This window comes from Geotrypetes seraphini, chromosome 1 (genome assembly GCF_902459505.1).
Source record: "Geotrypetes seraphini chromosome 1, aGeoSer1.1, whole genome shotgun sequence".
NCBI classification, from domain to species: domain Eukaryota; kingdom Metazoa; phylum Chordata; class Amphibia; order Gymnophiona; family Dermophiidae; genus Geotrypetes; species Geotrypetes seraphini.
This window is the reverse complement of record NC_047084.1, coordinates 50,130,606-50,147,814: the sequence shown is the minus strand read 5'-3', so window position 1 is coordinate 50,147,814 and position 17,209 is coordinate 50,130,606. Positions and strand designations below refer to the sequence as shown.

The window sequence follows — 17,209 nt, the reverse complement described above, 5'->3', positions numbered from 1 at the left end:
CAGTCTTCAAGACTGGGTTAAAAACTTGATTATTTGCCCAAGCATTTAACTATTACCCCCCAATCCACATAAGACATTCAACTTTCAATATCTGTTCCAGAGAGTGGTTAATGTAGCTGGTTTAAAAAAAGGTTTGGGCAAGTTTCTGGAGGAAAAGCCCATAGTCTGTATTGAGACAGACATGGGAGAAGCCACTGCTTGCTCTGGATTGGTAGCATGGAATGTTGTTACTATTTGGGTTTTTGCCAGGTACTTGTGACCTGGATTGGCCACGTGAAGACAGGATACTGGGCTAGATGGACCATTGGTCTGACCCAGTAAGTTTTTTCTTATGTTCTTATGAATTCAGTTACTCTGACTTATTAAGCTGATTTGTCTATATCGTCTTCTTGTACTATTGGCTTTTCTATTGGAAGTGGTATTGGCTTGTATCTGTGCCATCCTTGGTTTTCATTTCTCTCTATGCCTCATACATTAGAGAAAACCACTCAGTGTACCATAAATATGAAACAGAAAATAATAGAGATACCTGTACCTATTATGAATGAGTCAAAACTTCAAAAATTCGGAAGGAAAAATTATTTGCAAGGATTGGCAAATTAACCCCCTCCCCCCTTTACAAAGCTACGCTAGTGGCTGCTACTACAGTAACTGTCCCGAAGCCTATAGAGATTTAAATGGCTTTGGGGCTTTTGCTGCGTGGCTTTGTATAAGAGGGGTTAAATTACTGCCATATTTAATTCACTATCATTGCCAAAAAAAAAACTTCCAAAACTACATTAAACTTTACTTTTGAAAAAAATGTATCAATTTATAAGGGTATGGAGAAGACAGCTGTTCTTTGAATCTCCTCTGCTGTCGCTAGAAAACACAGCCATGAGGATAAGCTTTTGAAACTCAAGAAGTTTTGAGCTAAGTTGAAATGAATATATTTTTTCACTATACTGTTATGTTTAAATCATTTTTACTGAGCAAAGGAAGGGAGCAATCATAGTCAGTAGGTCAAACACTTGCTCAAGTATTTTATAAATAGGAAGCCTAACTATCCCAACCCACCCACCCTACCAAAACACAACTGAAGATACAAAAAGAAAATAAGGCAAAAAGTCAAAAGTTCAAAATATGACTACTTGCAGCTGGAGAAAAGGAATTTCAAAAGGCACTCCAGGTACGTGCAAATTTTTTATGGGTACTGAATCCATATTCCATATCTGGGTGCATTCCATTTTAAAAAAAGTAATCATCTGAAGTTTCCATTGTTGCATAGAAGGATCATTTGCATCCAGCCATTTGAGCAGGATAACTTTTTTGCCAAGGAGGCCTGCATGCTTTAGGAAGGCAGAATAACCTGATGGAGTGGGGGATTGCAATGAAAAGGTATCAAATAAAATTTGAGGTTCAAGTTTAATTCTACAATTCCAAAGAGAGGAGATGGCTCGAAGCAACAAGTTCCAAAAATGTTGTATAGAAGGGCAAAGCCAAAACATATGTCCCAAGATAGCATACGGAGATCTACACCTAGAACAACAAGCCCGATAGGTGTGCCCTCTGGGGCGAGATATAAATGTGGAGTGCAAACTTATATTGTAACTCCCAACAAGCAACATTATCAGTCACCTTTCACATAACAAGAACAAAAGCCTTGAAAGTTGATTCAGAAAGTGGCATATTAAGATCCACCTGCCAAGCACTTGTGTACCTACAATAAGTAAGTTCAGGGGACATATCTTGCAAAACTCTATGATGGTAAAAGAGAGGTACTTTTGTTTTGTGCACCTAAGGTGTAAAGTGCAGCCAATTCTTCCTGAACATCTTTCATCAAATCTTTCATCAAAGCAGGCTGGCAACATAAAGTTTAATTTGTAGGTAGAAGGTGCTGAAGCCAGAAAGGGAGTATTCACACTGTAACTCTGCAAAGGGCTTCACCTTACTCTCTTTGGTTAAGATATGAAATAAGTATTGTAATCCTTTCTGCTCCCAATGGAGAAATGCTGGGGAAGAGATGCCAGTTGGAAACTGAGGGTTGTTCCTAATAGTCAGCTAGGGAGAGGTCTTGACTGAGAAGTGATGACATCTGGAAGTCCATCTCCAAGTGGTAATAGCAGAAGAAAGTATATGGGAATTATAAAGGGCCTCTGGGGGCTGAAGTCCCAAAACGTGCAGATAACAGCTGAAATGAACAGGTCTCATAAGAGACATCTCCAAGTGGGTAGCAGAAAAGTCCTCTGCAGATTGGTACCAGTCACTGATATGCTACACGTCACTGTGAGCTAGCAGATATTCAAAAGACCCAGGCCCCCAAAGGCCACTGGTGGACAAACAACAGAATAAGAAAGCCTCACCCTTTTTCCCAGCCTTAAATGAGATTGCAAGACCTTACCTAGCTTCCGTTCATCACACATTTTTAAAAATAAACGCAGTATTTGAAAGGTGTAAAGCCATTTAGGTGCCAAAATCATGTTAAAAAGTTAAAAGGGGATAGATTCCGTACAAACGTAAGGAAGTTCTTCTTCACCCAGAGAGTGGTAAAAATCTGGAACGCTGTTGTAGGGGAAAACATCCTCCAGGGATTCAAGACAAAGTTAGACAAGTTCCTACTGAACCAGAACGTATGCAGGTAAGGCTAGTCTTAGTTAGGGCACTGGTCTTTGACCTAAGGGCCGCCGAGGGAGCGGACTGCTGGGTACGATGGACCACTGGTCTGACCCAGCAGCGGCCATTCTTATGTTCTTATGAACACGGCCCAACAGGGAAAGAGGGTAGACTCGCCAAAGGTTCAATTTCACAGCAGTGTCCACTATGCTGTTATAAATTAATGCATTTTTTCAATAGTAAAGATTAATGTAGTTTTGGAAGGTTTTTTATGCTAGTGAAAGACAATTAGGTATGGCAATAATTTAATTTGATAACCCTTTTCCTTCCAAATTTTGAAGCTTTGAGTGATCCACAATAAGTATGGGCATCTTTATTATTTTCTGTTTGATAACTCTTCTATGCCTCACTGGTATTTTGGAACTTTTTAAACCTTTTTTCCTTGTCATCTCAGCCTCTTTTGTTTCTTTTCCTTAATGTACTATTTTAGGTGTTTTACGCAGATGTTGTAAATTACTTTAATGCATATCAGAGAAAAGCAGTTTATAAAAAATAAAAAGTATACTAAACTAAATGCAAAGAAAACCAAAATAAAGCAGCACTGTAAAATTCAAAATGAAATATACTTTTTATTAGGAATTACCTACAGCAAATATTGGGCTTCGCTCCCGAAGCTATTCCGCCTTTAAACAAAATATATTACCTGCCTAGTCCTAAAAAGCAGATGGGAGCGAAACACCAGGAACAATCCAAGGAGTTATGGATCAACCACTTGACTTGGGAAATTTATCTGAGATTTTAGAAAATTGAGGAAAGAGCTACCTTGCTTCATTTGTATTTCAGTAGGATCTCAATGTTGTATTGAAGCTATATTTTCATAAAGCTCAGGCTCCTTTCAAGGGACAACATATTTTGGTCTATCCTGATGTTAATAAAGACACAAGAAAGGAGGAAATCATTTATGCTTATGAGGCAAGAAGCGAAAGATTTGAGGGCTATTTTTCAACTGGCATACCCATGTAAATGCCTCATTAAATATCTGGGGACAAAATATACCTTCTTTGTTCCAGAACACCCAAGGAGCTTTCTAGACATAAAAAAAGATCATCAGGAAATAGTGGATATTATTGTATATGAGAGGAGTTGTTTCACATTTAAGCTATTTCTTTGATTATTCTTACTTTTTGATGTTATAAGTCCTTTAAAAAAAACTCCTCCCCCTCTTTTGACTTTATATTGGGGTCTAAGAAGAACTTTATTATTGCTTCATATTAAAAGTTATTTGCTTGCTTGTAAATTTTCTTTGTTTGAGTTACCTGCACAAGTGTATTGCTTGTTATGATTTTCACATAAATAAATAAATAAATAATAATAATAAAAAAAAAGAAATATACTTTTTTAAATATATTAACTGTTACTCAATGTTAAAACAATAATTCAATCTACTTACATGTCTCGCTTATAAAAGCAGGCTAAAACACCAAGAACAGTGGAAAAAAGAATGCTCTTTTTGGAACCCCGTTTGTTTACAGAAATTGGATAGTTCTAATTCTAACAGATGCTGGCACTGCCATCTTGATATAGCTGGATCATCTGCTGTTCTATTGTTCCTTGATACTTAAATTTTGGAGATCCATTTGGGGTCAAGTGAATAAAATATTGGAAAAACTGGTGGCATTGACATATGATACTGTGCTATTTGGCACGTTAATGAGGGCTAAAAGCCCAATAACTTCCCATAACAATAAACTTCTCTTTATTATGACAGGAGTTGCCATACAACTTATTTTGAAGAACTAGAAAAAATGGGACCGGTTAAATTATAATTTCTGGTGGGAATCTTTATGCCACATTTTAAAAATGGAACATATGATTGCTATACAGCAGGATCATTATAGAAAATTTAAGGATGTTTGGGAGCCATTGACAAAATTCTTTAAGGAGTGATTATGGATTTTGCCCTTTGAATATACACGTCCAAGGAGGGTGGGAGGGGTGTGGGGAAATACTTTTAATTTAATTATGGTTGAGTGCAATTGTTCGGTATATAGAAAGGGGGAGAAGGATACAGGTATTTGTTATGAAATATAATATGATTGAATTTAAGTGCACTTAATAGTGTAAAATGTCTGTATAATATGTGGCACTTATTTTTAGCTTTAAAATGAATAAAGATATTACAAAAAAAAAGAAAGAAATATACTTTTTTAAATATATCAACTGTTTCTCAATGTTAAAACAATAATTTGATCTACTTACATATCTGGCTTATAAAAGCAGACTAAAACACCAAGAACAGTGGTAAAAAGAAATGCTAGGCAAGCTGGTATCACTATGATTTCAATTTCTCCATTTGCTGAAAAAAAAAAGAAAAGAAAACAATTTGTATGTTATCCAGTTAAAGTGAATTTACCCTATATAAAGAATATTTCCTCTATTAACCTTTCTTCCAATATACTGTCAAGGAGTAAACTCCCTATTTAACAGATTAAGAAGTATAATTACTAACATGTGTATTTTACCACAGGTTCCATTTTATGCAATGAGACCTAAGTTACTAATAACAGAGGTTACCAGGAAAATAACATGTTGTACCAGTAGCCTAAATTGGTAACTTCCCCCATAACTTTCGTGTAATGATTTATCACTGGGAAGAATAGATTATTTTAACAGGCAAATTGATCTGAAAAAAAGTCTTCCTGCCCAACTCAAGTAAAATACCTTCTTCATAGACGCATGAAAACAGAATGCATACTAGTCAGTAATATATATACACACACACATACTGGCTCCCTTACCAAAGTTCTTTTTAAGTTCAAAGCCCTCTCTGACATCACATCAGAGAGAAGGCTTCCTACGCAGGCGCGGATCATGAGAGGAGCTGCCGCAGAAGCTTTAAACTCAAAATAACTTTGGCAAGGGTAAGGGAGCCAGCCAGAAACGCTGCTGCACAGGGAAGTGGGGTGGGGAGGGAAATGATGGTGCACAGGGAAATGGAGGGGGAGGGAATGCTGCTGCTGCACAGAGAAGTGGGGAAGGGGGAGGGAAATGCTGCTGCTGCACAGGGAAGGGTGGGAGAGAAATGCTGCTGCAGCACAGGGAAGTGGGGAAGGGGGAGGGAAATGCTGCTGCTGCACAGGGAAATGGAGGGGGAGGGAATGCTGCTGCTGCATAGGGAAGTGGGGGTGGGAGTGGGGGAGGGAAATGCTGCTGCTGCACAGGGAAATGGAGAGGGAGGGAATGCTGCTGCTGCATAAGGAAGTGGGGGGAGTGAAATGCTGCTGCTGCACAGGGAAGGGTGGGAGGGAAATGCTGCTGCTGCACAGGGAAGTGGGGGGAGAGGGAAAGGGAGCCAGGGAGCGAACTTGCTTTGGGGAGAGGGATGTTCTGGGGTGCAGGGAGCAATCTTGGTTTGCTTTGGGGGAGGGAGACAGAAGGGGGCCACGGAGAAAGACAAAGAAAGCAGGCAGGCAGGGGGGCCACGGAGAGAGACAGAAAGACAGGCAGGCAGCGCACAAGAATGAAAGACAGGGGGCTAGGGAGAGAGACATATAGAAAGAAAGACAGCCAAAGGAGGCCAGAGAGAGCGAGACAGACAGACAGAAAGAAAGACAGACAAAGGGGGCCAGGGAGAGAGAAAGACAGTCAGACATGGGGCAGGGAGAGAGACAGACAGAAAGAAAGACAGACAGACAGCGGGAGGGAGAGAGAGAAAAGAAAGAAAGACAGACAGCGGGAGGGAGAGAGACAGAAAGAAAGAAAGACAGACAGACAGACATATATTCTAGCACCCATTAATGTAACGGGCTTTAAACACTAGTTTTTAAATAATGTTCTTAGTAATTTACTCTAAAAATATCACTGCTTTGTGATAGACTGCCAGTGAAACCAGCAATAATGGTTTTACAGTTTAGCAGGGTCTAATCATTAAAAAAAAAAATAAAATCACCAACATCCATATTTTCATACTGCTTTGTAACTTTTTCACCAGTTTGCTCATTTGTTTACTCTGCAATATTCTGTTTTGGATAGAAAATGGAATCCAACTGGTATAACATTTACTGTTTTATATTTCAATCCCTGTGTACCAGCATTAGTCTTAATAAGCACACACAGGTAATAGCTAGGATTATTGCATACATTCTTATCAAACAGAACTGATTATTATATATTTTTTCTTACCAAACTTTAATGTTGTAAATGTGAAGTCTGGCCCATTTGTTCCACCACTGTCTGTATATGCCTTCATACGAACCAAGTACTGAGTATTTCCAGATAGAGAGGAAAGAGTATATTCTCTACAAGTTTCATCTACAGTCACAGCTGAGAATAAAGGGGTTTAGACAATTATTAATTGTAATTACATTCAGTACAATAAAGTTGTACTATTTGCTGGAGAGAAAAAAACATAAAGGAGCGTTATACCACAAATATATCAAGTCTACTCTTGAGGAATAGGGTGTGGAACAGGCTCAACTTTGAAGTGTAGAGACAAAGGACTAGTTTCAAACTCAACGATTCTCGCTAAACCTGTTTTCACAGGTTTAGTGACGATTGCTGCTAAGTGACCCGATTCACTAAATGGCCCACTGCGTGTTTTTCCACTCGATCGCCCATTTTCCGATCCGGCCATGCAAATTAGTAAAACCCCATGCAAAATAGTGAAGCGATCGATTCACTTACATTGCTTGGCTATTCATCATTGGGTTTTACTGATCCTAAAACCCGATTGCTATAGACCTTTCAGTAACTATTACTGACAGATCTGCATAGTTTTTTTTTTTTTCCTTTGGCACAGATATTTTGCGTGTATTACACAAGCAAAATATCTGCCCATAAAAAATGAACCCCCCCATCGCTGCCAACGGCCCCCCCCAATGACCCCTGATAAATGCGCACCCCTGAACAAATGCGGCGATCCTAAAACAAATGGCAGGAGGGATGCTTACTCTCTCCTACCACAAAGGCACCCTCCCTCCTCCCCTGAAAAAAACAGCAGGAAGGATGCCCACTCCCTCCTGCCCGGAAAGACCTCCCCCCTTCCCCGAAGAAAAATGCAGGAGGGATGCTCACTCCCTCCAGCCACTGGATGCCCTCCTCCTATACCTTGAAGTTGGGAGCAGGAGGTACTGAAAACACCTCCTGCTCCTCCTGCGACGACACTAGGCCTTAGGCCCCTCCCTGGTGCATCATGTGATGCACAGGGAGGGGCTTAAGACTCTAATTGGCTCAGACTCCTCAGGCCCCTCCCGCAGGTGGGGCCTGAGGCATCTATCAGGGACTTCCTTAGGAAGGAGCCTAAGGAATTCCCTGATTGGCCAGTGTCATCGAGGAAGGAGCTTAAGGAAGTCCCTGATAGGCTCAGACACCTCAGGCCCTACCCATGGGAGGGGCCTGAGGCATCTGAGCCAATCAGGGCCTTAAGCCCCTCCCCGTGCATCACATCATGCACTGAGGAGGGGCCTAAGGCCCAGTGTCGTCACGGGAGGTGTTTTCAGTACCTCCCGCTCCCAAATTCAATGTATAGGGGCTGGGTGTCCGGTGACCAGTGACAGGAGGGATTGGGCATCCTTCCTGCCTTTTTCTTTGGGAGGAGGACTTTCTGGGCAGGAGGGAGTGGGCATTCATCCTGCCATCTTTTTGGAGTTCGGGGGGGATTTTTTAATGGGACAGATGACGTGCAGAACATCTATTCCATTTTAAAAAAAGCAGAAGCCCTGACAGCAGTGACAGGAGTCTGCTTCCCTTGTCACTACTGTTAGGGCTCTGCATTGTGTCAATTGCTCACTGAGTGATTTAGTCGGTGGGTTTGTGTGCAAATCATTTGCATGCAAACTTGATAGTGAATGAATCGCTGTTGGAAAATAGGCCAGAGAACCAGCCAACAGCGACTGAGTCGCTATCTTTAATGAATCTAGCCCAAAGTGCTGTATAGTTCTTAGAGCTGCAGAATTGAAATGTAAGGTGATAAACCAGGAAATGGAGCCAGCTCCACAGCAGCAGCCACAATAGAAGGCGTAGGCCAAGACCAAGGCAAATGATAAAGAAGAGGGGGAACAAGGGTTTGGAGCACAGCCTACAAAATAGATTTGGTGATCTAGTGATGCCCATGAACACACAGCATGGACTGACCATGCATGAAGAGGTGCTGCTGGACACGTGAGTGGGTGACAGAGATTAGAGGCCCTTAGGGAAGAGGTGGGGAAAGTAGGAAAATATTGGGTGGTGGTTGGGGGCAGTAAGGGGACAAGAGACTGAAGGAGAATGAAAGAGGATGTATTATGCAGGGAAGGAAGAATGAGTCTGAATAGGAAAAATAGAGGAGGAGGAGGAGAAGAACCTGATTAGGAAATGAGAGTTCATGTGGGAAACCTGAAGAAGTCATGCAGACAAAAGGCAATGAGATGGCTATATTTCCACCAGCCAGAAATAGAGTTGGGGAAGAAAGACAGCAGAGCATGTAGAAGGTAGAGTTAAGCTGGTAGTGTCCATGCAGGGAGGAGAGAAGAGGGGCAGCACAGGAATCAAGGGGGTGGGGGTGGGGAGGAAAAGTGTTTTATTTTTTAATTTATCAAAACTTATAGCCATAAAATCTAAGCCGATCACAAAAAACATTTTGAGAGGTGCATGGGGTGGGGATGGGTGGGAGAGAGTGGAAAGGAGGAAAGGTGCTGGCTCTGGCACCTCCCCCCCATTTAGATGGCACCTAGGGCGGTCTGCCTCCAATGACCCCTTACTATGCCATTGATGTGAGGTGTAATTTTATAAAGCTTTTTTCATGTGCAAACCATGTTTTACATGCAGAAAAGGTTTTTTTATAAAACTGTGCAATCACATATGTGCCTTAAAAGTAAGTACATGAGGTGTGCCTTTTTTGTTTTAGTAATCGTATGTAAACTTTCCCAGGGCTGTACATGCAGTGTACACATTCTAAAACCCAATAAATAAATATTTTATAAAATACATAGGTATGGGGGGGTCACGTGACGCTATGAGCTGCTGAGGATGCGTTCCCGTGCAGCTCCGGGGCCCCGATCCACAAAACTGAGTTTTCAGCAGTTCACCGGCACCCTGGCCGCTCCACTCTGCAGCGCAAAAGATCGGGATCATATGGACAGGTACCTGACCTGATCGCAAGACGCGACTCGCCTTCCCTCCGCCCGCAAAACTCCGGCGCGCCCGAAATCCGGCGAGGCCAAAATGGCGGCGGCCCCGATCGCGGCTGTGTCCGTGCTCGCTGACACGGCTATTGAAGACATTAAAAAGGCTGTAGCTCAGGTGCTTGGGCTGCAATTGGATACTATCACCTCTAAAATGAATCGCCTGGAGCAACTTTTCACGGACACTGCGGCGCGCACCACAGAGCTGGAATAACGAGTGTCAGCCGCAGAAGACTCTATAAACTCACACGAGCCGGACTTAGCGGCCCTACAAGAAACGGTACGCACGCAGGCTGACAAATTGGATGATCTGGAGAATCGGTCACGCCGGAATAACTTACGATTTCTGGGTGTACCCGAGACAATTCCAGATGCGCGCCTTTTGGCTGAGTTGGAGGGTTGGTTTGAAATGGAGTTCCCTGATGCCGTGGTGCCTGGATCTCTTTGCCTGGAGCGGGCCCATCGTTTGGGCGTGCGGCCTACTCATGAATCTAGACCATGTGTGGTCATTGCAAAATTTCTTAACTATCGACACAAGATGGACATATTGAGGCAATCCCGGACCCAGAAGGACTCTCTTAAACTAAGGGGCTCTGTCATACGTCTCAGTCAGGACTACTCATCGGCCCTTACTGATCGGCGCAAGATCTTTTATCCTCTCTGTATGAAATTGGTGGAGCTAAAGCAACGATTTCTTTTTGTATACCCTGCTCTGCTAAAGATCCAGCATGATGGAACATGGCACTCCTTCTCTGTGTTCACGGAGGCTGCCGACTAGAGAATGACACGGGGAGCGATCCCCGCAGGGAGCTGCGGCGTGGCTGCGGGTTATGGAGACTCCAAAGCCAAATCGCCGCAGACACGGGGACAAAAGTTTTCACCGCCCGCAAAAACGGTGAAAAGATTTGTCCCCGCAGGCCAATGTACCCCCTTCTAGGAACCGCTATTTACCTGTGTTTCACCGTGCTCCTCATTTGTCAGATCAACCCTTCCTGCCAATAGAACCCGCCCCCCCCGACGATCGCCGGCAGGAAGGTGCTCAGCCCTTCATGCCGACAGAACCAGCCCTCCCCAACGATCGCGGCAGGAGGGTACCCATCCCCTCCTGCCTACCCCAACAGCCCCCCCGACGATCGCAGCAGGAGGATATCCAACCCCTCCTGCCAGCTCCCCAACAGCCCCCCTATGATCACTGGTAGGAGGGTGCCCAACCCCTCCTGCCGGCCCCCCCAACGGCCCCCTATATCGCCAATAGGAGGGTGCCCAACCCCTCCTGCCGGACCCTCCCCCAACAAACCCCGCCATCCCGAAACACCACCCTTAGTCTTACTTTCCAAGTTGGACCGGACAGCTCCTCGCTCGTCTGGCCAGCAGGCCTGCCTCCGTCCAAATGAGGCGGGCCCGCCCCTCCCCTCCCCTGCCTAACCCACAGGATCCTAGGGCCTGATTGGCCCAAGCACCTAAGGCCCCTCCTATAGCGGGAGTGGCTTTAGGTGCCTAGACCAATCAGGCCCTAGGATCCTGTGGGTTGGGCAGGGTAGGGGCGGGCCCGCCTCATTTGGACGGAGGCAAGCCTGCTGGCCATACGTGTGAGGAGCCGTCCGGTCCAACTTGGAAAGTAAGACTAAGGGGGTTCCGGGGTGGGAGGGTTCGTTGGGGGGGGGGGGTCCAGCAGGAGGGGTTGGGTACCCTTCTGCTGCGATTGTCGGGAGGGCCGTTGGGGGGGGGTCTACAGGAGGGGTTGGGTGCCCTCCTGCCGTGATCGCTGGGGGGAGGGGAGACTTGCAGCCGTAGCCGCGGTCACTATGCTAATCACGGCAGGGAGATCTTTGCCGCGATTAGGTACAGCGGCCGCGTCTACTTACCATGTAGGCTAACATTGTAAGCATTAAAAGTACATGTCGTGTTTGTTTTTGTATAGTTATTAACTAATATTTAACTAAGTTTTAAAGTTTTAAAGAATGTTTCCTTTATACGTAAATAAAGAAAAGTATATAAAATCGTACCCGTTTGAGGCTTTTATGTATGCAGCGGTGACGGTGACGGGGCGGTGAATGGGGTTGCAGTGGCGGTGACGGGGCGGTGAATGGGGTGGCAGTGGCGGTGATGGGGCGGTGAAGGGAATGGCGGTGACGGGGCGGTGCAGAGGATGGTGAGACGGGGACGGGGCGGTGACGGGGACCAATTTTTTCACCGTGTCATTCTCTACTGCCGACTTCATTAATCAACATCTTGGCTCTCCTGCGGACCCACCTTGACTTTTTACATATTTGTTTGGCCATTTAGGGCCAGGGTGATCCTTGCTGACCCTTACTAGCTACTGTTTATTGTGTTGAGGCTCAACTTACACTTCAATGTTTATTGGGCTTGGGTGGATCGGGGCACCATGAGGTGTCTTCACGGTCCTTGAGCATATTCCTAGGAATAGGCTGTGTGGGTTATTTGGGGGATGGGGGGGAGGGGTTGCTGTTTGGATGGGAACTGTCTACAGGAATGCTTTACTGGCTGCTGTTATTTTCTTGACACTATTGGTTTTTTGTCTTATGTTACCACTGTTAGTTCTTCTGTCACTAGCAGGGCGTAATCTGGGGGTACCATATGGAAGGCACTTGGGTGAGGCTGGGCACCTGGGTGCACATTTTGATTACTACTTGCTGTATGTTGATTAGGTTGGTGGATCCTGGGTGATAGCACACTCCGTATTGTTTCCTGGAATGTGTCTGGGATTACATCCCCGGTGAAACGTTCTAAGCTGCTTAAGCAGTTGAAACACCATCGCGCTGACTTGGCGTGCTTGAAGGAAACTAAATTGACTATTGAGGAACATAAAAAACTACAAAGGGGCTGGGTTGGCTCTGTGTTTTATGCATCCTCTTCGGGTAAAAGGGCTGGGGTTTGCTTGCTGTTTCATAAAGGTCTGAAATGTGCTGTTACAGTCTGTCACCAGGACTCCCAGGGTAGAAACTTATTGTTGCATGTATCCTTACAGGGTATGTACTTTCGACTACTGATTACTTATGGGCCTAATTTTTATTCTTCCTCCTATTTTGCTACTCTAATCTCGTTGGGCCTATTGGATTCTTCTTTTCCTCTTATTGTGGCTGGGGACCTTAATCAAGTGTTGGATCCTTCTCTGGATCGCTCTACTGTTTCACCCTCGCCGGCCACTGCTTCTACTAAGGGAGTGTCATTTCTATGTAAGTCTCTGGGTTTGGTTGATCCTTGGCGACTTCTCCATCCTTTTGAGAGAGACTATACTCACCAGTCCAGAGCGCACGGGTCCTTTTCTCGCTTAGATTATCTTTTGGTCTCGGAACATCTCTTCTCTCATGTCTCTGAGGCTACTATTGGGCCCCTAGAGGTATCTGATCATTGCCCTGTATGGATTGATGTGGCTTGGGGTGTTCCTCCCTTGGGATCCTTTCGGTGGCGTTTTCCTTCCTACTTACAGGATGATCCTGACTTTATGACTTATCTCAGTAATAGCTGGGACGAATTTCTGCTTACTAATGGTCAACATCAATCTACTCCTGACCTCTTTTGGGAGACGGCTAAGGTAGTCCTCCGGGGGGACATTATTTCATACGTTACCGCTCGTCGTAAGCGTATCTCATCTGGCATCCTTCGATTAGAAAAACAATACTCCCACTTGAAAGCTCAGTATCTACACCACCCTACTCGTATATTGCGGGAGGAACTCCACGCGGCTCAGGTAGCCTTTAACGCTCTATTGAATGACCGTACCAAACGTTCACTCTTTTATAGGAAATATCGGTTCTATCGGTATGGCAACCGAACGGGAAAAATGTTAGCTACCCTGACTAAGAATTGGCAGGATGATCGTTATATTTCTAAAATTCGGCTACCAAACGGTGCTTATACTACCAAGACAGCGGATATAGCGGACGCCTTTTACCAACATTTCTCTAGCTTTTATGCCAGCCCAGGACCTCATTGTGGTCCCGATATTCTTGACTATCTAGAGGATGCTGGTATGCCTAAGTTCACGGATCTGCAACGGTCTGTTTTGAGCGGATGCTTTCGGGGCACGGAGCTTCAGAAAGCGATTAAAAATTTGCGCTCTTGTACAGCTCCGGGCCTCGATGGGTTCTCCTCTGAATTTTATAAGATGTTCTCTTTGCAGGTGTGTGGACCTCTATTAGGTTATTTTACTAAGGCGCTGGAAAAGGGAGAGTTTCCTTTACATGCTAATTCTGCCACTATCACTCTACTGCCAAAACCGGGCAAATCGCGAGACGAACTTGATTCTTATCATCCCATTTCTCTTATCAATGTTGATTTGAAAATATTAGCTCGTTTACTGGCGGATCGGCTGACCCCCCTACTGCCTCATGTAATATCTCCGGCGCAGGTGGGATTTGTACAGGGCCGACACTCTGTGGTCAACGTTCGCAGGGTGCTGTTGGCTGTATCCAGAGCTCAGGCGACTTCTACATTTGGTCTCTTAGCGAGCCTGGACGCAGCCAAGGCTTTTGATCATGTTCGTTGGCCGTATCTTTTCCAGGTCTTAGAATATGTAGGTTTGGGGGGTTGGTTTGGATCTGCTTTACGTGCGCTTTATTCAGCACCATCAGCCTCAGTCTTAGTTAATGGGATTCTAACCAATTCTTTTGAAGTGGGCCGAGGAACTCGTCAGGGTTGCCCTCTCTCCCCATTGCTTTTCCTTCTTTATCTAGAACCCCTGCTGCGTACGATTCAACGGGATGATGAACTGGTTGGTTTACCTGAGGGCTCTTCTCAATTACGTGTTCTGGCCTTTGCCGATGATTTATTGTTTACCCTAGCTCATCCACACCGTTCTCTGCCACGTGCTATGGACCTCTTCAATGAGTTTCATTTGTTTTCTGGGTTGACTTTAAATAAGCAGAAGTCTTTAGTGCTCCCTTTACAACTCTCTGTCCACGAAACTTGGATGGGTCCCTTTCCTTTGGTATGGGCTGATTCTTCCGATTCGATACTTAGGTATTCTTATACCTAGGACCTGACTACGCTCTACTCTATCAATGTCCTTCCTATGTTGACTGGCGCAGAACACCGATTGCGAGCTTGGCATTCCTATCCGCTATCTCTTCTGGGGAAAATCGCCTTATACAACACGATGATGGTCCCACAGTGGCTCTATCTTTTTCAAACTTTACCTATTCTTTTACAGCGCTGCCATTTGCGACAGCATCATCGCTCTCTCCGTTCTTTTCTATGGGGTGGCAAGAGGTCTCGTATTCCCTTACATTTTTTATTTTTACCTACAACTCAGGTAGATTTAATGTGGCTTGTCAGCTTAGGCACTTGAATGATTGGTTCTGTGCTACATCCTATTTCTCTGCTACAGGTGTGGAATGTAGCTCCTTTGCTCCTTATCATTTTAGTTACTTGCTCCATGTGAAGTGCCTGCCTCCCCGGAAGCAATTATATGGGGATTTATTTCTCCTTCCTCTACGGAAAATTTGGAAACAGCTCTGCTCTCAATTGACTCTTCGGTTTGATGTGACACCATGCTTACCTATTACTGGCAATGGAGACATTCTCCCTGGTATGGGCTTGGACGCTCATCCCAGGTGGCCGGGGAGGGGCATGCACTACTTGTTTCATGTCCTCCAATCTGATGGTACTCTTCAATCTTTCCAAACGCTATGTGATTCCTCCGCCTTGGTGGCTGGGGATTGGTTTTCTTATGGACAATTGCAACACTATGTTCACTCACTCCCTGGCTTGGCTTTACGAGAGGATGTCCAGGAGAAGTTGTCTGAAACCTTAAGTCTTACTGCTCAGGTGCGCATCCCTTTGCGTTTTCACCATCGTTCTTTGCAGGAGTTGGCTGGAGAGTTGGATTATGCAACCCTGGCCGCTAAGTGGTCCGCAGACTTACAGTTTTCCATTCCTGTGGATATGGTAAAGAGAAGCATTCTCCAAGGGACAAAATCCTTGGTTGCAGTGACTGAACGGGAACGTTATTATAAATTTTTAGTTAGGGCCTATTTTGCTCCCGTTAGAGCCTTTCATGCCCGCATTTGTACATCTGATGTTTGCCCTAAGTGTGTGATCCCTCGAGCTTCCTTAAGTCATATGTTTTGGTTGTGTCCCGGTATTCGGGCCTTTTGGAAACATCTTTGCCTATATATTGCTACTTTCTGGGACTGTACTTGGACACCTACGAACACTTTTCTCTTTACTTTGAAGTTATCTTTGCAACCGATTCGTCCTGGAGCAGCTGAGTTTGCTCGGAAGGCCATCCTGATGGGCATCAAAACTATCCTTCAGCGCTGGCTATCATCTCACACACCTACTGGTTTGCATTGGCGGACCCAGATGATCCAACTTGCAGGGTGTGAACGATTGGACATTACGGACATGAACTCCAGACGTGGCACATTGTACCTCAAGTGTTGGTTACCCTTTTGCTCTACTTTAACGCCAAAGGTGCGCAGCAGACTTTTGAACTGACATACTGGTTTGCTGGACTATAGCATAGCTGTTCCCATGGGGGGGGGGGGGAGTTGGGTGGGGGGGGTTTGTTGGAGATTTCTGACTGTGTTTGGTTGATGTTTTTCTGCACTTCAAAATTAATAAACAGATTTAACCATAAAATACATAGGTATATGTGTAGAAAAGAAACAACTTGTTATGCCTCTTGCAGCCTTACCCTGGTCTTAACAGGGTTTTAAATATATGTTTTGTGTAATTCAGTATTGGTTTAGGTCCTTACTGTTAGTTATTTCCTGCCAGGACATGTGAGACAAGTATTGTGGGAAATGTTGTCTGAGAAAGTGGATAAACTGTATTCCCTCTCAGCTAAACTTGGACTTTCTTTGTCTGTTATCACTTCCTGGCTATCTCTGACCTCTGCCTGATAAGGTCACTCAAGGTGTTTCCTTTCCTCGGCCACTTAGAGTTGGGGTAGGCAGAGAGAGCAGGGGAGCCAGAGAGAAGAGTCGGGGCAAAGCTGTTTTATACACAAGGTCCTCACCAGTCGCTTGTTCTTGAACGGCCAGTTGGTGTGTAAGGAAAAAAGTTTTGTGAATCGCGTCCTTCCTGCTTTGCATGCCGATTCCCCTCAATTGCATGCACGGATCGGGATGGGATCACTATACAGGATAGTGAATCGGGTCGGAGGGAAAATGGGTCGCAAACCGATCGGTACACAATCGGTTTGCTTAGTGAATCTAGCCCAAAGTTGGGTGTGGAAGTTTATAGAATTAGATGGTTAATGCCCACATAGGGGAGTGGCTTGGTAAAGGAGAAAATTTTTAAAAAATGTTCATATATTTAGTTATATAATCTGCACAGGCTATGTACTGGAAGCTGTATTTTTAACATTAATAATATAAAGATTTTTTTTTTTTCCAATTCTTTATTCATTTTCATATCTCATAACAAGTATACAATAATCATTCAATATTCATACAATTCACTTGTATAATTCATATAATATTAAATCT

General features: G+C 44.4%; 1 protein-coding gene across 3 annotated transcripts in view; it reads right to left on the bottom strand.

Annotated features, from left to right (window-relative positions):
• The window catches only part of IL6ST (interleukin 6 signal transducer), a 171,581-nt gene that overhangs the window by 17,225 nt on the left and 137,147 nt on the right, over positions 1 to 17,209 (bottom strand). For all 3 annotated transcript variants that reach the window (XM_033931128.1, XM_033931119.1, XM_033931109.1), the window contains exons 14-15: positions 6,775 to 6,915; positions 4,852 to 4,948 (exon numbers count right to left, since the gene is read on the bottom strand). In XM_033931128.1, coding sequence (XP_033787019.1) covers positions 4,852 to 4,948; positions 6,775 to 6,915 — 238 coding nt within the window. The remainder of the gene's footprint in view (positions 1 to 4,851; positions 4,949 to 6,774; positions 6,916 to 17,209) is intronic.